Consider the following 24,312-nt stretch of genomic DNA (forward strand, 5'->3'; position numbering starts at 1 on the left):
AACATAACAAAATGTGGAAAAAGTGCTGCGCTGTGAATACTTTCCGGATGCACTGTAGGTAACTGTAAGCAATGTTCTTTTTAATACGTATTTCCTAAATAACCACAGTTAATTGCTGCCACTTCTTTATTCCTTTGTTACATCCGTTTTCTATTCTCATGATAACTTCATACTACTGAATACTAAATACTTTACTGACAACAGTTAACAATAACTTCTAATATCACTACAACAACCTTCAGGACACAATAGATTAATAAAACCAAACGTAGCCTGTGATATTATATGTAGAAAGAATCCTTTTAAAATCATAAACCAATTGGTATTTTGCAAATCTGCTTCCATGTGTTGATAATTGTTTATGGAGCCTTTTACAGGCCTAAATATATAAAGGTTCTTTTGTCAACTAAAAATGGGCTGAGGGGTTCTGCATGTCAACTCACTGGAAATCAAGTTTGATGGCTTCCATTAAAATTTAACGGCAGTTACCCTTAACTGCCATCATCTCCAAATGCTTTCTTCCCATTTGATTACTGTAAGTTATACCCGAATTACATAAATGTTATTTATTTATAAATTGCAAAAGTGCAATACATATATAAATTCATAATACAACAATACAGCAAAATATAATTGTTATACTTAAACAATTTTGTAATTAAACAGAGCACACAGAAAGAAAGAAATACTAGAGAAAGAAGAAGGGAAAAAGGAGAGTTAAGGGGTCCTTTCATATAATTAAAAATCAATAACAGCAATTTTTTCCCAGATTTCTTTTCCATATATTTTAATGATTTACAGTACAATGTAAATTCTTTGATTAAAAAAAAAAACAATGATGACGGTTTAGTTTGTATATATTTACACTTGTGAATAAAGCATTTTCCAAAAATAAGGAGGACATTCACAAATCAGGACTAACACTTAAGTTTCTTATCCCTCATTAGAATCCCAAAGATTGCATCATTTCTGGTAAAAGGGGAAAGACAGAGAATTTATGGATGAAATCAATCTACTAAATCATTCCAAAATGTATTACTAAAACGGCACGAGAAAAACAGAAGGTTTGTGTAGTTTCAATGTCCACAACACAAAATGTACAGTTATTATGACCAATGTTAAATTCAGAATGACAGAACTTTAGCAATACAGCTTATCTTAACAGCCGGTCATGATAGTGAACCGCTTCTGGGAGTTGTAGTACGGATACATCATCTCCCTTCTCCGGACTTCTTAGTGGGCGGTGCCATATGAAACTACATCTCCCATGTTACAATTCGTCTTGCGGCATGTAAGTTAATTGGGTTATTCGTTTCCACGTTGGATTCTTATGTTTAGAAAGCCTAAATAAGTCTAAAGCTTTTCATGGTACTTGAAACTTCATCAGCTTATAAGCTTTGACTTTTTTTTTTCAAGCAATGCAAAGCATGCGGATGTCGGCAGCCGGGAGACAGCTGCTTAATCGGTGTTCCTTGTACTTGGATGTAGGCCTGGCTCATCCGAGGACTAAACGTTACGCTTTCCGGGTAGCGAGCTGTGTAACCTGCAAGCGTGAAGCGCAGTGTGCTACATCCTTATCGAACGGGCAAGCTGTCACATCTGGAGTATCATTTTTTCCGGTAGTACAACCATGTGGGATTATCGAGAAAGAGCGCGGCAGTGTATTTCTGCAATGCTCAAAGGCGGACACTGAAGGGCGCTGGAAGCATGAGCATTACGATCATTGGCAGCAATGGCGAACGGGCACCGCTAGAGGAGGGGCCTGGGCGGCGAGCTTGTCTCTAATTGGAGTGGCATGCTGTCTGAAAAAGGAGTCGGACCTCAAAGGTAAACAATGCACTGTGAGCCTTCGGGCTTTGCTGAATACGTCAGTTAAAATGGTGAATATCTTGTTAGTTGGCATTCTTTATCAGCAGTCATAATTTCTGCCTGTGAAATCAGGACAGTCAAACTGCCCAGAGGAGTCGAGGTGGCCACAAGTATTGCAGTTTGACAATCGTTGACTACTTAGAGCTTGTTGTCCAATTCCTCAATTGTTTCCTTTTTCAGGAACATAAAATGTGATAAGACGCCTTTTTGAATGCCATCTACTGATTCATAGTTTGTGGCTAACTTTTCTGACATCAATAATCATCTGTTTTATTGGCAATATATCGAAAAATCTGGTATGCCTCAACCTTTCGAAAATAAAAATCAATGATTTTTAAAAAAAGGCAGATAAATCTGTGAAAATATGTCATAAAAGTAGAAATGAGGGACTCAAGTAAAAATGGGGATTGTGATACAGGTTTGTGCATCTGTTGTACAAAAAATGTGCAACATTTAAAGTTTCACTGGATTCTGTTGCCTTAAAGCCTGCAATGAAATTGCATTTAAAGTGTTATTTTATGAAGTTCGTTGATTATCCTTTGTCAAACATACAGCCTCCTCACAGCAGCATTATTTCATTGTGCTACAGTGCTAACTTTTTAATTTATTGAACTGGAAGTTCTTGGCTATTGAGCCTTTCACTATCAACTGTAATATCTGTCCATTTTCAGACCTGCATAATTCAATTTAATACTACATGGGGCAAGTTACAAAGCAGAAGTCAGTCTTGTGCAGGCCAATCACAGGGCAGCCATTCTACAGTAATCTATATATCTAAAATTCAAAGGCTTGTGTCAGACTGCCATGCAGTGAACCACTGGATCTAGAACCTTGATCTTCATTTTAATGGAATGCTGTGAAACTTCTGAACTCTTAGAGACCCTCAGGTACCCTTCTCAATGGGACGACACGCAGAAGTGCGACTGCCACGTCTGTTGAGGGTTGCATGTCTGTCATTGAGGTAACTGCTTCTTCGCAGTGCCACAGCAACAACTACACCCTGAGCGCTGCCACACACAAAACACCGGTCGCCTGATGGGTGATGCAGGGTACATTATAACTTGGCCAGTGACCTGGCCCAGACCCTGCCTGTTTGCTGTGTCTGTGTATAGTAGAATGGTAGATACCGCTACAATTAATAACCTTGCTGTTCCTGTTTCAAGTTGAATAAAGCTGTTTTTTTTATTAAAGTACTGAGACTCAGCCTCGTCTTTGAGGTGCAAGACATCAACTCACACGTCACAAGCTTATGACATGATGAGCACTTGTGAAGTACAAAATGTGGCCAGCAGCAACCTCTGTAAAGCTTTCAATGTTTGTTTCTTTCCTACGGGAAACAGATCAAGAAAGCACAACGTTTTTAAAAAAACAGCAATGACATCTGCTGAGCAGACTGATCAAGAAGGTGACATCATTGCTGGGCATGAAGCAGATTACATGACAGTAACAGGAAGAGTGCAGCTTTGGCTACTGCTGTCCATGAAGCACTTGTGGCAATGCAGCCTGCTGGTATGTCTGGAGGTTTTCGAAGTAAAACAAAATAAATAAACACTAATGAGTAGTAACAGTTAAATCAGGAGTGTTTGGTTTCTGTTAGTTTTTATGAATCTGGGTAAACTGTAGTCTTTGTTTGTATGTTGATGCTGTGAAATTAAGTGTATTCAGCATCATCAAGGAGTAGGAAACTGAGCTTCTTCAACCAAAAAGTCTTTGTCCAGATTAAAAAGTAAGAATATCATGTGGCCAATAGGGAGTGTAGTAGCACCCCAAACCCCAGACAATTGCATAGTCACTATTGCCGGTACAAGCAAATGCTTTTATTAACATAATTACCTTTACAAGGTTTCTTTCTTCTCCACTACATGTTACAATACTTCTTGTTAATCTTGTACTCTTAACTCCTCTGAGCAAGCTTTGTTCTTCCTTAGCACCTAAAATCAGCTCCCTCAGGTGAAGTGGAGCAGTCTCCTTTATACTGGACCTGGGAGAACTTCCGGTGTCACCATGTTGCATTCAAGAAGCACTTCCGAGTCATGGGGAACTTCCCTAAACTGGGGACGCCAGCTCCCTCTGGTGGTTACCACGCAACCGAGCACGGCTGCTCACTGGAACTACAACTCCCATGCAGCCCTGCAGGTGTGTACATGGAAGACCCAAAAGACTTTTTCCCATCAGATTTTTGAGCAATCAAAAATTTAAATCTCTGGTTTTCGACAGATCTCAGTGTTTTAGGATCCCTTGATACAGAAAACATCGATATCTTGATGATGGGCCTGTGTCTGTGTGTCACAGTTTCTTGAGGACAGTCCAGAGCTAAAACAGCTGGATAGAAAAATACCAAACTTGAAACTTAAACCTGTTATGAGATTGCAATATGCAGATTAGTTTTTCAGCCAATAATGCAAGAGAAAGAGGCACTCTAGAGCAGAGGTCACTAACAGGCGGACCTCGGTCCGCATCCGACCGCAAAGCTGTCTCATACGGACCTTGACTTACAGCCAAAACAAAAGGTTATCATTTAAACATGATGGGGCGCTTCTATTTTTACCCGGCGCAGCTTTTGTAATCTTTACGGTAATGGTGAGGAAATACACAGTATACTGCGCTAAGCCATTTCACGTGATACCTCTCATCCAATCAAGTCTGCGGATTCTAGTCGGTGAACGTTGTTTTACGAATCCATGTATGCAAACAGAGCAGGGATTTTTCAGAGATACGGTCGAAAAGAAGAAAGATAGTGAAAGCGTGTGTTAGAGGCAAGGTCAGGAACCGAAACGTTCGAAAGAAATGTAGCGATAAAAATAAAGACTACTGAGAGATACTGTGAGACTGTGCTGGATAAAGAAGAGACGAGTGACACGGCGAAAGGGACAGAAATATACGGAGCAAATGGCGCTCTCTAAAAGAAGGAAAGTGGACAGCGAAAATAGGGTATTTAATCCAGAATGGACAAACTCATTTCTGTTCATACTTCCCACTGGAAACACTAAACCTTTTTATGTCTCATGTCTATGAGAATGGCTCTGACTCCATTCAAGCCCAGGTTTGAAACCCTGGCAGGACAAGCTAGAGCTCAATTCTCTCACTGAGCAAAAAAGTGTGGCAATGAATATTAGAGGGGAAGAAAATGGACATTTAAACCTGTTACATTGTTAAGATGTGTTGAGATTTGTTATCTGTGAAATTTGTTGAGACTTGAGTCAAAATGTGAAACAGAAAAGGGGAAATTTTAAGCTTTTTCTCCATTCCTTTTGTATTCTTCTGAAGTTTAGCACTTTATTTAAGCATGCACAGTTTTCATAATTTATTTTTGTCTTATTTTGAAGTGCAGCCCTACTTTTGTTTATTAAATTAAAGAAGAAATTATACACTCACAGAACAAAAAAGTACATATTTGCAGTCATACATAAATGTTCAGTTCTGTGTTTGAAAATAAATATTGTCAAAAGGATTATGAATTGTACTAAACTAATTTGATTTGAAAGTCTAGTATTAATTACATGCAGATGTTGATACAACTACTAGGCTACTTAAATAGACATGATACTAAATAGTTAGACAACATGATCTTCAGACGGACCGGACCTTTGCTTCAAGAAATTTTCTCTGACTGGACCTCGATAGATTTTAGTTGAAGACCCCTGCTCTAGAGGAACCCTCAAATGAATTTTTGACAATATCTCGAGAATTGTGGCAAATACAGTGATTCTGGAATTAATTATGAATTCTTCTCATCAATTGTTATCATAATGACCTATTTTATGATCAGAAAGATCAGCATCAGAGCGGTAAATAATTACAGAAATGTTATAGAATAGTTCAGATAACTTGGTTTCTAGGAAGCAAAGCCTACTGATGCTCACAAACGATTTTTTTATGATAGTGACAGTTTCATTGCAAATCAGTCATGATGCCTGATCATTTCTGAATGATGGCATTATAAAGTGTGAGGTTTGTAAACTCTTTTGGGACTCCCCCAAACGGGACAACATGCCGAAGAGTGTCCGGAAGTGCAATTGCCACTTCTGTGGAAGACTGCTTATCCGTCGCCGGGGCAACCGCAGGCTCCCAGTGCTGCATCAGCCCACCCCAAAAGCAGATCCGAGCCGACCGCAATCGCGCTATAAGCGCCTGTCATCGCTGGGTGATGCAAGGAACATTAGAAATGCAGGGAACGGTATTACTTGGCCACGACCCTGCCTGACTGCAGTCTCTGTGAATGGGAAAGTTGTAGATCCCGCTACAATAAATAACTGTGCTGTTCCTGTTTCAAGCGGAATAAAGTTGGTTTTGCTAAAGTACTGAGACTCAGCCTCATGTTTTAGGGTGCAAGACAGGGACTCGCACGTCACAACAGATATTCTTTTTAGTCCATTGGGCACTGAAATGACAAACCTCAGTAAGGCCATTGAGCTGAACTGATCGTACCTGCAGTAGTTACTTGTGACTGAAGATGAGATTCCATTCTTTCTCATACCATTCACTACCATTTTTGGAATGAACATATGGAGCAGCTTATTTTGTAGAATAGTGACAGGTACAAATGAGAATGTTAGAAAATGAATGGATACATTAGTTCAACAGACAAGTGTAAACATGTCCATTGCATTTGGATTCATGCAAAGCATCCATTAATTTATTGTGGTTATATATGGTACCATGTTAAAAAAAAAAAAAATGATACATTTTGCTGTTATTTGTAAGTCATTTAATGACATGGTACAAGTTAAAGTGATTACAACTCAGGTCATTTCACTATTAAAGCCAACACAAGATGTGTATTTTTATTTATGATCTACTTCAGAATGGGATAAATGTAGCAATAATTAAAGCCTTTCTTTGCCTTCAGTTAAACCAAGAAGGGTTTATCAATAATGGACATGGTACCTGCACTCCTGACCAGACATTCAAGTCTGTGCCCATACCGCTGTCTACACTGAACATGTCACCTAAGTAGCAGAACTTTCTCTAAAGCAATTCAATTTCTGATATCAATATTTGCATTTAGTGTGTGAGAGGGTTCACAATGCTGATGTACTGCCTTATAGCACACACTGTTTTTCATAGGTTTTATTGTTTGCACTTCAGGTAGGAACGATTTTAATTTAATTTTCCTGTTTATGATTTGTGCAATGGGAATTGTGGGTCCCTTCCCAGACATGAAACCAACCTGTATTTCAACTTTCTCTCTTGATTGATTTTTTTTTTTCTCTAGTACCACTTTCATCACCTGTTATAAAAGCGCAACAAACCAATGTATTGTACTTTACTAGCCGACACCCGCCGTAGCATACAGCAGTGTAAGAATAGGAATGGAAAACGGTGAGAAAGGAATTCAGAAATCAAGAAGAAAGAAATAATACTTGAAAGACACAGTTGTGAATAGGTGTTTTGCTGGAGACAACAGATAATGAGTCGAAAGATCTAACCCTAGAAAAAGCCACATACCACTGAGCGGGGCTGAAGACTGGTTGTTATAGATTAACGCAAGTCTTTGCAAACATTTGTCCTTGGGACTTCTTAATAGTCATGGAGAAGGAGAGTCTGAGTGGGAATTGTGTGCATTTAAATTTAAAAGGGAGATTGGTGTTGGAAGGAAGGAGAGAGATTCTGGGAATGAAGATTGTTTCAGAATTTTGGATAGCGATCAATTTGCCCTATGTCGTAGTGAGAGTGCATTGCTTTCATCAACCATTTGTGTCAAGAAATAACCCACTGATAGGAACAGGCAGTTTCCGGATCCCGGAATACAGATGACGTTGTACAAAAACCTGTCGACAGAGAAGATACTGTCATTCATTTTATAACGGAGGCTTAGGAAACAACCGTCGCAGTATAACGGAAATAGCAAGGAGCAAAACCAATGCTAATGATCGAGAGAGTACCTTCCTGTAGCAGGCTACGGAAAAGATTCCCAGGCGCACACATGGCCGAAGTGAAAGGTCACGCAGTCAGGCTAAATATACTGTAGGGCGGTGACGTGACACCAATGGGTTCATGAGAGAGGAGCGGGGAACGCGGTAGTCTGTAGGAGAAATAGGAATCGAGAAAAGTGGGGTGGGGGTGTGGGAGGCCGCAGGCAGCGTAGGGAAGGGCGTGGAAGAGGAGGAATAGGAATCAAGAAATACTGTGTGGGCTGCGTGTTGGGGGGCCAGGGTTTGAAGAGGAAGCTGGACGAACCAGAAAATATATATAAGAGATTATGTTTACTGGAATTCTATTCCAATTTTCCATTCACAAGCATATTGTTGACCATTCAACTACAGTACCTCGCACTGCATTCAGGATTTCCAACATCAATGCAGTTGAGCACAATGCTTTACCCATTTTAATTTTTTCTGCAGTTTTTCTGCTTCCATATAACTCAGTCTTTCTATTTTCTCACATCTTAATCAGAAAATCAAAATCAGAAAAGTCCTCCTTACAAATGTCCTTACTCTCATTACTATCATTAACAACATTCTTTTTTGAGGTTTTCAAGTAAATCATTTTTTTGCCATTTTCTTTGCAATCCTAACACATTTCTCTTTATACTAGGCTGACCCGCCTTTTAAGGCGACCGACTTTTAAGTTGACCACTTCTTAAGGCAATTCAATATGTAGATCAATTTGATATTTTATACAAACTCATTAATTTGGTTATATTGCATTTGAGTGGTATTACTTTAATACTCGTAGTTTCTGTTATTTTTGTGATGAAATTTAAAACTTTTTTTCTATATTGAGGTCGCCCTTTTGAACCCCCCTGATATTTACTACGCGGTGAGGCATTTGTACTCCATCAACATTAATTATTTCCAGAGACATAATTTTGTCTATTTTTTCAGCGCATTGCGCACAAAAGCAAGGGAACGATGGGAGCACCAGAACTCTGCTCACATCATGTCGCTTCGTACCGCAAGCTGCAACCAGTAAGTCTGTGATAAGCGGAATACCGCTACGCTTTCCACTCACGGGACGGAAGGACAATCCCGACCGCTTTAATATAGTAAGAAAGAAGAAGAAGATATTGCACAGTCTGGAGTAGAAAATCATCTTTTACCTGGAAAAACGAAACTACAAATCCCATCGTGCACTGCAAAATAGACAGGGCGTGTGTGAAACTCCGCGCCTGCATAGCACTCACGGGATGGAAGGACAATCCCGGCCACTTTTATGTAGAAGGATTCTCTATCTGCAGCTCACTGGCAAATGCATATCTTTTACTTTCTTGCCAATGCTTTTCTGGCATTAATAGAAGTGAATATTATTTATAAATAAATAAAGACCAAAGAATATTTTCAGAAAATTATTGATAATATTATAAAGAGATGAACACTAAAAAATTGATAGATCTTTATTGTCATTGTCAATACAGACTGCATCAAGTTTGTTTACGTGTTCTAGTAAACACCACTGTTCAATAATAATAAGTAAACTTAGGTTTGAAACAGATAACACGCAAACAAGAGTAAATAATAGAAAAGATACAACAGTCTATTACATCCATCCATCCATCCATTTTCCAACCCGCTGAATCCGAACACAGGGTCACGGGGGTCTGCTGGAGCCAATCCCAGCCAACACAGGGCACAAGGCAGGAACCAATCCCGGGCAGGGTGCCAACCCACCGCAGGACACACACAAACACACCAAACACACACTAGGGCCAACTTTAGAATCACCAATCCACCTAGCCTGCATGTCTTTGGACTGGGGGAGGAAACCGGAGCACCCGGAGGAAACCCACGCGGGCATGGGGAGAACATGCAAACTCCACGCAGGGACGACCCGGGAAGCAAACCCAGGTCTCCTTACTGCGAGGCAGCAGCGCTACCACTGCACCACCGTGCTGCCCACAATCTATTACAATCATGTAAAATGCTGTGTAAAAGATTGTAGAAGACTGTTGAATCTAAAGAGGTGGGAAATTCTATAATGTGAGAGTAGTACTGCAAAATGTTTGGGCATCCAGTAACCAGTAACTCCTCATTCACAGGCCACATATTTGGACATGGTGTGTAATAATATCAAATGATAGAAAAATAGGATCACTGTCATGCAGAACTTTACATGTATGCAAAAGAAGCTTATAAGATATACATATTAATGTGTAGCTAGTGTGAGGGGCACGAGTTAAGTAGTTGTATGATCCCAAGGTTTTGAGTGTATTAAAATTCTAATTGCTGGAATCTTACATAGGTTGTTTAGTATTTTGTTTGAAGCATCAAAAAGCAAAACATTTTAGCAGTCAAGGTGAGAAGTCACAGAAGTGTGAAAAACTATTTCAGGAGGCTCATTACAAGAAGTTGTAATTCTCAAAATAGGAAAGAAAGCATGAGTTCCACACTCAGTCTGAAGTGGCACCCAGTTTTGCTGGCTTCTGAAGTAGGAGAAGATGGAGCAGCCATTGCTATCAGTACTAACGTTACAAACATTTTTAAGAACCAGTCTTAGATCATAATGAGCAAGACCACTGACTTGTCTCCATTAAGCTTTAAATAGTTTTAACCCTGCCAAAAACTAATAAGACTCATACAGTCAAGAAGTGAGTATGGTAGAAAGTCACACATAGGCTTAGTGTAGTTTTAAACAAGCACAAAATGCAATCTCGGTCCATACTATGTAATGATCCTAGAAGACAATGGGAGAAGTTAAATAATAATTAACATTGGGCCATATACTATAATGGGCCCTGCAGATCACTTTGTGTAAAGGGGCTAGGTGGAAATTTATCACTGTTAGTACATATAAACTACTGCCTTTCAAGAGGAGTTTTCTTCTGTAAACCTTTTGAATGGCTCAAGGTGTTGAATAAGCACTTCAAATTTCAAAAGTCCGCGAAAAATACAGCAGTTATAAAAACGAATACTTAGTGTTAGCAACAACTATAGGATCATTCACAACCTTCATTCGGCTAGTTTCTGTGTTGTGCTTCACCTTCAAACAGGTCTAAGGTTAAACCATCTGGAACATTTACTTGTTTGAAATTATGAGGGAAGAGTATATGCCAGCACTTTAGCTAAGAGTAAAAGGTTGAGAATCATTTTTAAATAGAACAGTTGTCATGGTTAAGACCTTGCATTTTTATGATCGGTGTAACAGTGGCCATTTTACAGTTAGTTCATTATTAGATTCCAGAGACATATAAATGAATAACAATGCTCTTTCAGTACACATGGCAGGCATACAAGCTTTGATTAAAGCAGTAGGATTTGGGTCCAGTTGTTATGGATTACCCTGGGCTCTGTCTCTGGTCTCTGTTTTCTTTTGTTAAATTTATTTATCTTATTATTCTTTTTGAATGTTTGATTTTTCTGTGGTCATGGTTTTGTTAAGCCTTGCTGCGTTTTTTTTTCACATTTTGTGTTTAGGGTTGTATATTTTGAAACTTTGTAATTTATGTTAATTCTTCTAGTTGTTCATCTTCCTCTCTTTTATGTTAATCCTAATGTGATGGCATCCCGACTGCACATCCACTGTCAACCTATATACTATTGCTGAGAAATGAACCACTGTTTCTGCTGTTCATGTCCCATTATTGAATTACACTTATGTCCTGGATTATAGTAAACTGTGGTTTGTGATTTTATAGCATTTAGTCTCTTTGCTGTGGTCTGAGGCTTTGTTTTTAGGATTTTGTTTTTGCATCATATTCACTTAGGCTGATGTTTTATAAATCTTATTGTCCTTTTTTCACTTCTTGATTTATAACACCCATATTGAATAGACTATATTTTAATGAGATACATTGCTTTTGTTCTTTTTGGCCAGGGTTTAATTACGGGTCCCCTTTCCCTTTCTGGTCCTCATAGGCTTTGGCTCCTTTTAGGTGTACAAGCTGCAAGTCTGCTTCTTGAGTTTTGGAGACCGGCTTACTTAGTGTTTGTGAGACCTACTTGTATTTTTTTAGACCTGTCTAGTGTTTTGGCCTGGTTTTCAAGAGCTAAATTTCACAATAATAGTTGTGCAGGGTTTATGTTTATTGCACCAGCTCAACAATGAAAAGCATTTCAAATAAGCAAAGTGTGCCAAGTTTTTATTTAGAAGTAACCTCAACCTCTAATCTCATGGCAGGGGTGGACAAATTGCAAATGCATGTGGTAGTCTGCTGGGCTACCAGCTTTGCAAACCTGGTGGTCCAGGTACACATTCTGGTAGCCCAGCTTTATTATAAGTTGGAGAGTTACCTACAACTTTTTACAGCAATGTTTATTTGTCATTTTTGTTGTACGAGTGCATAGCACTCCATCTTCTACCATAAAAACACAATCATTATTTTGAAAGATAAGATTTTAGAAAGTGTTACCAAAAATTAACTGTGAATAATAAATTAATATTGTATTCTCAAGTTTTGTTTTCAGACCTAATTTAGAATTCACCAATAAACCTATCTATCAAAAATATAATCAGTTGGACAGCAGGGTTACTCTTAGGTGCGGTATGTCCTTTACAGTGTCACACTTTTAGTTGACCACAGCCAGTAATCTATACATACAGCTGCATTAAACTTTGTCACACTTGGACTATTAAGAGGGTCCTCATATGAAGTAAAGATGAGGTTTAGGCCTGAAAAATATTCACACTCTGCAATTTTGGGTTAATAGTAGGGAGCATTTTCTCAACCCCCAGCATGCCTGTTAGGAGTCCAGAGTACACGTCAGTTAATGGTGAGCATCCTTGTTTGAGATTCCTTTCTGTGACTCCTCTGATTTCTGAGGACTAATGTCTATTTCTTCAGGCCGAACACTTGGAGATTGGTGACAGGAGCACTGTTGAAGCATTCAAGCTTACATATGTGATCAATATGCTGCTAAATATTTTAAATCATTTTCTCTGTGGTAACCAGCCTTTTTAGTTGAAGGCGTCATCTCCTGCCTAATGTTCATTTTTGTTTCTATGTTTTGCATTCCATGAAGTCACTAGGCACTACATCAGCATTTATTAGATATTGCAGGCCAACAACTATAGTAAATAGTCTAATGTCATTGTGCTTTCTCACCTTTCAACTCTCGATTACTAACTGCCTGAAGAAGGAGCCCGAGTTGCCTCGAAAGCTTGCATATTGTAATCTTTGTAGTTAGCCAATAAAAGGTGTCTTTTGGCCCGAATTCTCATTCACATTTCAACCCTTACATTAGTTTTGCCTGAAAACAAAGGACAAAGGGTCTCTTTTATATGTAGTTTCAGGACGCTCTCTGCATACACCACAGTACATTCTCTGACTTTGTTGAGATACTGTCCTTTCCCCGAGGTCATTGCTACTTTGGGGAATATCCTCCATATTTAATCCACTAAAAAAAGTTCTTCCAGTTGAAAAGTTATTTTCAGTTAATTTGTGTCATAATTCTATATGTAATTATAATTCCTTTCACTTGTAACTGGTTTATTTTTATTTCCTTAACAAAGTATGCGTTGATTATTACTTGTATCAAAGCAAATGATAATTAACTTTTAGTATTCTTGCCCCTGCTGTCCCAATATGGACTTGCTGCACAATTGCACAGTAGCATGTGTGTGCATACAGACCCATTAACCAAAAGCAGCAAAGAAGAGGGCAAGTATAAAATTCTCATGAGTGGATGATGTACATGATGAAGAAGTGCACTTCAAATATTTTTTGCATGTCTTATTTTTGCTTTGATGACCAGTTGCATCATACTCAGTCGTTCTCATGTAGCAAAAATTCACCATATTTCTCCGTGGCTGACGTTATTTTACTGTGCTGCGCTCACAACCGCTTCTGACATTTCATGTATAAACCAGATTTGAGACACTGGTTATGGCAATCTGGCATGCTATAAGCGGCTGTCTGTTAAAGTGACACCAAAGTTCAGATTGTACATTAAAAGTCTTTTGTTTTTAAGTAGGAAAATATTGCACGGACTAAAGATCCGAAACATCTGATAGTCAGCCGGACTTTGTGAGTCTGCAGTTTGGTTTTCTGGAATTAAAAACTGGTTTTCCCGGCTCCTGGACTATGGTTGATAGTTTGACTGAAGTTTCTTGTGTAAATAACTAATGATTTTACAATGCAGAATGAGAGTGAATTAATGAAAAGTATGAAGGTTGGAGGAGCTTATTTATGGTAGAAAATAAATCTTAGATTTCCCCACCATTATTGATAATATTTAGCTTTCATTTTTAAGAGTCAAAAATATAATTTTTATCATATATACACACCTTAGCTAGAAGGGAGTTTCTTCAAAAATGACAAAGCCTTATGAAGAACTACAGTAAACCTAATCAACTATAAAGCTGAGTGGCTGAGAGAACAGTAAAAGTGTATTCTTCAGCAGTATCAGGAATTCTGGATAACACCATCCTATATAAATAACATTTGAGTGAAGAAGAAATCAATTTATTTAAAAAAGTCCATTTGAATGTTGACAGTATTTGATGGATTAACTTGAGATATTTGAACATTTGTTTCTGGTGTTAGAGTAAAATTGAAAGTTCTGGCAAAAATGCAAGCAATATATTTGTAACAAACAAAATCTAGCACATATGCTTAGTAATGGTAGTATCACAATAGTGAACTAGAGAAATTTCGCAGTCTTAAAATGCAACATGTTTGTACTTTAATATATCTAAGTACTGGGTTAAAGAATTTTGCCAACAAAAAAATCTCATGAATGACTTAAGATTAAAAAAAATGACTGAATTTCCTTGAGTGAAATTTTCCCACTGCTATCACATTAAATATTCTGTAACAGAACCTGCTGTCCATAAGCAGTGACCAAAAAGAGTATAACAAATTTGTGAGTGAGAATGTATGGAATTCCCTGCTAGGGCTCAAAGCTGATCGTTCCATCTCTGCTCCAGTATGCTTATACAGGTGAGGGTTGAGGAGGCCTGTGTTTGGTGTAAGGCAAAGGTAACATTACTGGAGCAGGGTACAAATTCATAAACACCCAAGAATAATTAAAGATAATGCTTGAGCAATGTGCCGCCTAATATGTTTTTGTTGCTTATTTACTTATTTCATTTTTGCTGTAATATTACTCCAAACACAACATGAACCAGGGCTTGAATTTAAAACTATCAGTTTCACTTGTTAAAGCTGAGAGAGTGAGCTCTAGCAAGTACTGTTTTTTAATTTTTGAATCATCAGGCAGCCGCTTTGCACAGTTTCTGGGCAGCTTTTCACAACTCTGATCATACGCACGAGCCACAGGATTCCTAAATAGTGCAAAGCATATACGTCCACACTGAAAATGATCAGTTCTTGCGAAGCAGGTGTTTTTTGGGCTGATGCCAACCACAGAGTTTGTATATGTATTGTCAAGGAATCAAAAGTTTTTGCAGTGGATCTTTTTTTTTGTTTTCTCTGCATTTACAGCAAAGCATTAAAGTAACATGATCACAGTTTTATAGTTGTAAAGTAATGTTCACTGTATGACTGGTATTACAAAAAAATGTTATACTCAGTGGTATGTTATCTTTCTTTTACAGGTGAAGCTCTTTTAGGGGCTGCCCGCTCCAATAATATCCAGGAAGTGAAAAGGTTGGTACTATACAAATTAATACATACTTTTAGTGCTTTACTAATAAGGAGGGGAACTATTCTGTTAATTCACTTTTAAACTTACTTAATTCAGTTCATGTTTGCAGGTGAGGTCAATTAACGGTGCATGTACATTTGTGACACTTGGTAAGCTAGAGGATGAAATGAATCTTTGAACCTCTCTCTCTCTCTCTCTCTCTCTCTCTCTCCCACTCCCTCCCTCTCTCCCCATTCTTCTCATTTTCTTTGCAAGTCAGAGTCTTATTCATTGATAATACTTTATTGCTCTAGGAACAGAAGTTGTTTGAAATTTTATTTGGAGAAGCTCGTGTACATAAGAAGTCAATACAAATATACAGAAAAAACAAAATTGTCATTGCTCAAAACCTTCAAACATTTAACTTAGCAAAACACCTAGGTGCATTGAACAAAGAGTTGCCCCTTCCAAGGTATGTTATATCGCAAATAAAAATACAAGATAGTATGTCGCTCAGAATACTCTAGTGTTAAGTCATCTCACAACTTGTGAATTGCTGCTTTGTAATCTCTGTCTTGGTATGCCTAAAATGCTTCTGAAAGGAGAAGAGGCTGAAGATTGTGGTGTGTGATGAGTTATTGGATTAAAGTTATTTTGAAGTCCAAAACATTCACAACCCTAAAAAATTGTGTTCTTTTTTCTGTATAAGCGTGATGCATGTCAATGGGAGTCAGAGAATGTTTGCTTTTTGCCCTTTATTCTATTGACCTGCTGAGAAGCTGGGAAATTAATACTTATACATTCTGCTATAATTTAAAAGCAGTGGATGGAATAAATTAATTAATACAATTAAGGCAGACATTATAGTTAAATACATTTCAGTTCTTGTGATTTTTACATTTTTTTTAGGATGAGTGGTGGATCATACACTAAAAGTTAGTAAAAAATAAAAAAAAAATGCTCAAGGTGATTTCTCCGTGGGCAGTTAGTTTTCCAACTGATGCTGGCTGTTACTGTATTGTGACACATTTATTAAAAGTGGCAGTGCGTCGGATAGAAACAACTAGAGCATAACTTTTTCTTGCCTTATACTTTCTGACACCAGGATAGACTCTTCTCACATGTCCTTAAACCAAATTAAGCAAATATGTGCATATACTGTAATGTTATTCTGCCGTTTTAATACTTGTTTACAAAATATTTTTCCATATTAACTGTTTCAGGATTTCTGCAGTCAACAAAGTTTTATTAAATTTTAGCTGCAGTACTTGCTTCAAACTTGCTCAAGAGATCATCCAAGACATGTTGAGATCTAAGTAATCAATGTAGGCCTCATGTTTTTTATTTGATACATTAATTGTACACTTGCTTTGGTATAGTAATATACCCAATCCCTTTAACTCGGAGTAGCCTTTTCCTCTTCTGATAGAGCTGCATGTTATTGCAGCTTCTTCTCGGCATCACTCATTGAACTGACCACTCTCATAGTTGAAGTGTTTTGTTGGCAAAGTGTAGCGTTTGTGTCTACTGCATTGGCCTGATTTAATGACTCTAGCCTAGTTGTGCTGGGGGTTTCCTAACATTCACACTGTAACTGACCATCTAGTCTGTCGATGATGATAATAAAAAAAAAGCTTATTGCTTATCACCGGTGAAGTCATTTGTGTGTGTTTATTTTTTCTCGTCTTTTGGAAATCTGTCATGTTCTACATTATATATAATGACCCTGGTTTAAGTCTCAGCTATATCCCTTTCTTTTTGGGGTTTACTCATTCTCTTCATTAAAACTATTGTTTTCATCTGCTGTTAAGGACTGCAGTTTTGGATTAGTGTTTATTAGGACCTTCTTCCTAGGCCTATTTCCCATGAGCGACTATGTCAGGTGTACAAGATTGAGGTGACACAGCTTAAGGGTTCATCAGCTCTCACAAGACTTGACCTGGGGTTTAAGGCAGGGAGTTGTTGACCAAACGCGAATATTGGCAATGTTTCTTTGCAACCTTTGTTGATTTTCATAAAGTGTTCAACTCAGTTGATCGGGCTGCCATGGATATAATGGATATCATAAGTTGCTGGATATCATGGCCAGCCTGTACACTGGCACTGTGAGTGCTGTGCAGAGTGGAGGCAGAACTTCTGCATTTTCCCAGGTTGATGCTTGGGTTCATCAGGGGTGCTCCTACTCTCTTCAGTGCTTTAATGGACTGGGTGTTGGGCAAGCTTGTGGGGTCCAGTGGCTATAGGGCATCTGTTGGTGAAGCAAGATTCACTGATCTTGACTTTGCTGACAAAGTTATGATCTCAGAGCCAATGAAGGCTCCAAGTGGGGGTCTCAAAAAACTGAATGAGGAGTCAGAGTGGCTGGTCTTGTGTGTGTCCCAGATAAAAACCAAGATCCAGGCCTTTAATGGCCTCTTTGGCACAGCCATCAGCAGTGTGTCTCCCTGCAGGCAGCATGTCAACCTCGTCAAGAGGTTTACTTACCTCGGCAGCAACATTCATGTCTCTGTTGACTCTTCCTATGAAGTCAGTAGCTTGATTGGGCATACGGGGTAATAAGGTCACTGGAAAGGGGTGTGTGGCGCTCCCGATATCTCTGCAAAAGGACAAAGGTCCAAGTCTTTAAAGTCCTGGTGCTTCCTGTTTTGCTATATGGGTGTGAGGCAACCTCCTTCTGTACTGTGTCTCTTCTGAGAATCCTTGGGTACCACTGGTTTGACTTTGTGTCGAATGAGTGGTTGCTCACAGAGTCCCGAATGAGACATCTTACCTGCATTGTGAGGGAGCATCAGTTACAGCACTACATCCATATGGTGCAATTTCCCAAGGTTGATCCGGCTTGCATGATCCTCACTGTTGAAGACCCAAGACGTTGGACCAGGCCAAAGGGACTCCCATGTAACACCTGGCTGTGGCAGATAGATGGTCATTTCTTTGGGGTAGGATTGGACCACGTGTCTGCCTGGGGAGGTTGACAACCAGAATCCCAAGCTGTTTCGTTATGTGGTAGATACAGCAACACACAGTACTAGTGCATGATCCCCAACCTGATCTGACCTCTTGTTAACCAAGTGTCTTTGCACAGGTAGTGTTTTAGATGCAGCTTATATTATTATTATTATTACTTACTATTTGGCTAACGCCTTTATCCAAGGTAATTTACATCATTTCAGATAAAATTGGTTGCATTTCTTTTGTTTTTTCCAATTTAAGCACTGTCAAGTGAAGCTACAAAGTTGTTAACACTGACATATTTTGTCCTTTTTTTACAAACAGCACACCTGTTTAATTCTAGAACTGCAACAGTGTCAAGATTTTCCTTCATAATATTACAGCATACTTTTTGATCCTATGCTTTGTCAGGAAACTGATTTAGTATCTTGTACTTGATAGATTTACATTCATGACACTTGGCCGTGTGTGGACTTGTGCAAGGCACTGATTAAAAAGTCATGCATGGCTTGTAATTGCATGGAAAATATTTATAAATCATCAGAACTTGCATAAAAATAGCATAAAAAAAAGGTCAGAATGCAGAACACTTGAATATTATGAGCATATCATGTATCAGTCCTTCTTATAGGTATACTGTTTGTATTACAGATATTTTGTCTGAGACATAACTGTAACATTGGCTATAGGTGCTTATACCTGATTGTAAATTTTTAATAAGTATAGGCTCATAGTCTAAAAGATGGGTCATGTTTTATGAATGTGTGATTTTTTTCAATTTAGTACCAATCTGCCCTTGGAAAATCTTACTTAGTTTTTCACCTGTTCTAATTATTGTTTATTTTCAATTAATACAACATAAAACAATGTAGGCTTTGACCGGTAATGTGGAAATTAGCAAAAGCTCAGTTGTTAGTCATGCCTTGTTATCAATATGTTTCTGTGAGCAAGGCTAGGTGGTCAGTGCCTCCATTTGTTCCATAATAATCTAAGGCAATCTATGGATATTCTTGAATATTTAGTGCCTCATCTGCAGTATACAATACAACACAATACAATTTATTTTTGTATAGCCCAAAATCACACTATACAGTAAGTGCTGCAATGGGTTTTAACAGGCCCTGCCTCTTGACAGCCCCCCAGCCTTGACTATCCAAAATATAAGGAAAAACTCCCTTGTAGGAAAACAATGGAAGAAACCTTGGGAAAGGCAATTCAAAAAGAGACCCCTTTCCAGGTAGGCTGGGTGTGCAGTGGGTGTCAAAATATATGTATGGTACTTGTCAAGGGGAGATTCTTGGAACAATAGGAAACTGTAGTTGGGTTTTATGAAAACATATGCATTTTTTATGTAATGGTGCAAATCCTATAATCAAGTATTATGACATGTAATATTTTTGTCTGCTTTTTCTGACAGTGATCATATACATATTCCATTTAGTTGTGCAAGGGCAAAGAGGGTAGATAAGCCAACATCTTTAACTGAAAAGTCATTTTCCATTTATACCCAAAAAGTATTTTAGAATTTTTTTTTCAAGAATTGTATATAAAAATGTATGGGGTAAAATTACTAAAAAGTATTTTTATTAGCAGTTTTAAAATGATTCATGTTTTGTGGATGACACAACAATAATCTTGCTTTTTGCCATTAGGAAATTATAATCTGATCTTTTTCAAATAGCGGTTTTAATGCATTTGGTGAATGTGCCAGCTGTTAGTACAGTATTCCAAGAAATGAAGAAAATTAAAAAAAAATATTCCTATATTGTTTTAGCCTGTATTTTTATAGTATACACAAAACAAATGTCTTTATTATAACATTACTGTTATTATTCAGATATGAAGCAAGTGTTTTTATGTTAGAAGTTAAACATTTCTTTTCTCATGCCACCAGTCTTTTATATCATGTCTCCAGAGTATAGCTAGAAAAGTGGCTTCACCAGGCAGTGAAGTAAAACAGCAATACCCAGTGAACATGAGAGGTCAAGCTACACTGTTGAGGGTGAGAAGCTCATTGCCTTTCTCCCCACCTGTCGATGCAGTGCTGTTTTGTCTCAAGCTGAGCACAAAGTCAAACATGCCCCTCTGGCTTCTAGAGATCCGCCACTTTGCAACAGTGTCACCAAGTTAGTCACCCTGAACTTGTGGGAAAGGGAGGGGCACTCGGCCATCTGTCTAGCATCTTCTCACATTCTTGTCTGGTCTCTATATCTTCCTGCAGATATTCTGGTGTAAATAGAGGGTTTAATTTAATCTATATACAACAGAAACCATCTAGATACATCCACATAGCTATCTGGCCATTACAGATGGCAATTCATATTTTTAAATAATGACCGATTTGTTTAGTTATAAGAACAGAATCTAAAAACATAGGTGAGGGGAGACTATTTGGCTATTACAACTTGTACATGTTCACAAAGTAATTCTTTAGATGTCAATCAGAAGAGATGTATTTATTTTCAGAAAAAAAGAGAAAATCAAGGGTTATGAAAATCTCATATTTGTTAAATGGAGCTTGTCACACAGTATACAGACTACTTGAACTTAAATATACTTCTTGTAATAAATGTAAAAAATATTTATGTTAATAAACATATGCCAATGACTCTTTTACTTCTAAATTTTAAATTATGTATCCTTTAATAAACTACCTTAATCTACTTTAGGGTCATGTTGGCTGCACTCTATTCTGACTGTATTGAATGGAGCCAGGAACTTTGAATGTGCCACTAGTCCACTGCAAGAAATAATCACACATACATATCTCTTCATTCTCCCATTTGTGGCCAATGTAGAGCTCCCATTGTCCTAACATGTATATGTTTCAGATGCAGGAGTAACGATAGCTAGTACCAAACAAAAAACCTACACGGTAACAAGAAGAATGTGAAAACTACAATTAACACATCAACCAAGCTAGGATTTAAACCCAGTCTTCTTTAGCCGTGAGGCACCGCATCATTTTACCACTTTATTTTTATTCTGTCTTATACCTTTAAATTATGACTTTGATGGAGTTTTACATTAGTGTGCAAGTGAATCATAGGCATATTGTTCATATGTCCTCAGCATTGCCATTTAAAAATATAAGAAAAAAAAGATTAAGGTTATTGTCTTGTAAACTGTCAAAAGCATCAAAAATTATGCCAGTATTTTGCTCCCAGCTGTTTTCTGTCACTTGCTCTGGTAGAAATGTCAGGCCAGATTTTGTGAAATTTAAAAGGGAACTGGAAAACACTAGCATTTGTATAAACATCCTAAGAGATTTAGGTCCTTAAGTTATGTAGTACTAGAGTGTTGTACTGTGTTAGCCATTATGAGTGTAGTGAGAAGTTAAGGAAAATGACATCTTGCCTGAAGAAGGGGCCTGAGTTACCTCGAAAGCTTGCATATTATAATCTTTCTAGTAAGCCAATAAAAGGTGTTAAATTCTCACTATGTCCTTAAGTTTAAAACAGTTTAATGACCCCTCTTTTCAGGCAGTTTTTTGAGTTCTTTCACAGTTTAGAACTGATTGTCTAAATTGGCTTGCTTGTAAAAGTAATTAAGCGTGACTTGTGATGGATTTGCCTAGTGTCCATTGTTAGTTTTTGTCTTGCACTCAGTTCTGCCAGGATAGGCTCTGAATCCACAAGATCCTGAAATTTAATTGTCATGTTCTAAAAAATGGACATTACATCCACATCTAATGTTTTTGAGGGTCTTAAAAGTTATTTCATCAAAGGCCATTAGGTCATCATCATTACAAATGGCAAATTTAATTCAAATCATCTGAGCATATGTACATACACTCCGTGTCATTCAGTGTATGGATAAGAACTGTCAAATGTAACGTGAAACTGATATAAGAACAGATCCAAAATAAAATTGTTAAACAAATATAATTCCTTTCCTTTTAAAGTACCTGTTTTATCTCAACAATGTTCTGTTTAGGGAGATGCACACTCCCATGAAAAAACATCAATTAGAAAGTCAGGCTGCTCTGTGAACTACAGTATATTTACACTCTGAGTTGCTTTTGATCCTAAATTTTTAGCTTTAGTGTGCAGCCACAAACAAGTTCAAATAAATTCAGAAACCAAAATTATATAGTAAATGGGCGTAACAGATTATTAATTGCAGTTGAAGAGAAATAAACGTTAAGTGTACTATAAATGTTGATTGACTTAAATAGCAATTTGCATTTCAGATTTTCACTTGCAGCTCTAGTTTTTTGCATTGCAAGAGGAGAAAGACAAAGTATAGCTTGTGTCATTGCCATTTCAGAGGTAAAGGTTTCTTTAACTTCTGGAAAGGTTACCTGTCCATATGTCTGCTGCAACTGGCAGCTGCACACTGTTATGTTAAGTGGTTTGGTTACATCCACACAGGCTGTAACTGTTTAAAAAAGCAGACAGGTAGAAATAAAGAGCATTGTCTCTTCCTGTGTTTACAATAAACACGGCCCTTATGTACCTCTTTTGTAATCTCCGGGAATGTGGGGGACTAAAAAAGGAAAAAGAACGAAGTTTAATTTCACAAAGGAGAGCGATAAAAGCTGTATAAGCATTCTCTGAGAAACTGAGTGATTTCTGGGCAAACATGTTAATAAAAATAATTAATAAAATACTTACAAATTCAGTTTAGGTTTCCATTACTGTCAAAGGCTTGCACTATATCATGAAAATGTATTGTTTGTCTGCTAGTGTTTCTCAACTCTAATCAGAATTAAAAAAACATTCTGAAGCATTTAAGGATTATTCAAATCAATACATAAACTGTCAAAACCAGAGAGTTTTTGTTACTTAGATCGATGAGGATCACATGTATATCTTATTTCATGAGGTCAAGAAAACTAAAGACAACACTTGGTGCTTCTCACATTGTGGTGTTTATACTGAAAAAAAACCCAAAAGTATTCTTATTCCTTCTTGGTCCTAGATGGCATGTGTACTACTGTATTTATGAAACAATTACACATCAAATCCCAGTGATTATGTTGATTTCTCCTTCCAACATTTGCCTATATATTAATGACTATGGCAAAAAACAATAGAATATGTCAGCTCATTATACACTCATTTCTAGCTTGTATGTCGTATGGGTAGTGATCAGAAAGTTTTGAGCTGAACTGTTAAGAGAAATACCAGTAAAGCCAAGCCAGACAGGTTTTATTTTTCAATATCAATCCTGTGAACACAAATATATTTGTGACAAGTGTCCATGAAGCTTTTCTGTACTAACCCGGACAAAATATTTTCTCTTGCTTCTGCAAGACAAAGAGTTGATTTTTGTATGAGTAGCACTGCATGTCCTATGGATTAGTCCTTCAGAATAAGAAACGGGTGTTGTTACATAAGGCTAAGTGTTAAGAACATTGTGAGTGCGACATCCACAGTTTTACAGAATAGTCTTTTTAACCTGGGTAGTGTGAGTGTGAGCATTCTCAGATAACAGAATGCTCATCTGCTATCCTCGCCAATTTTCCATGGCACAAACAGCAAAGCAAAATGTCATTGTGTTGTTTTATTAGGTGGACATCTTGAGGCTTGTAATCAATATAGACCACACCCACAACGTTATAAATATTATGAGCATGATCTTAAAATTTCTTTGCTGTTGGATAATCACCATACTTCCATTGTTTTGATTGTTCTTTGAACATTGAATCATAATGGTGTATCCAGGTTTCATTCCCTGTTTGTTTACTTCTGGTCAAATACAAACTAAAGTCTGATCAAACAGTATTTTATTTATAGTGCAGCATAGATTAGCAGACATTTTATTAATGGGATTTTTTCATACAGAAATATCAAGACAAAGCAAGGTGAGTTTAATAAGATCTTGCTGCAAAACCAAAACTGAAAGTCAAAATGAAACAAATTCAAAACTAAAAGTATACCCTAGAAATTTCTCAACTGCTTTTTATTGTGTGAGCACTAAGTCTGTGGTGATTTTTTACTATAAGTTGTCTCAAAGCTTGGATGCTTTTGAAAATGTAAATGTCCCCTTTTTAAAATGGTATGTTATGAAAATAGGCACCGAG

At 37.6% G+C, this 24,312-nt stretch overlaps 1 protein-coding gene across 1 annotated transcript in view; it reads left to right on the top strand.

Moving 5' to 3' along the window:
• Nucleotides 1–1,239: 1,239 nt before the first annotated feature.
• Nucleotides 1,240–24,312, top strand: part of clpb (caseinolytic mitochondrial matrix peptidase chaperone subunit B) — a 192,121-nt gene continuing 169,048 nt past the window's right edge. Inside the window, exons 1-2 of the mRNA XM_039745656.1 lie at nucleotides 1,240–1,827; nucleotides 15,304–15,355. Of these exons, the coding sequence (XP_039601590.1) occupies nucleotides 1,419–1,827; nucleotides 15,304–15,355 (461 nt within the window). The 5' untranslated portion in view covers nucleotides 1,240–1,418. The remainder of the gene's footprint in view (nucleotides 1,828–15,303; nucleotides 15,356–24,312) is intronic.

This window comes from Polypterus senegalus, chromosome 2, assembly GCF_016835505.1.
Source record: "Polypterus senegalus isolate Bchr_013 chromosome 2, ASM1683550v1, whole genome shotgun sequence".
In the NCBI taxonomy this organism is placed as follows: Eukaryota; Metazoa; Chordata; class Cladistia; order Polypteriformes; family Polypteridae; genus Polypterus; species Polypterus senegalus.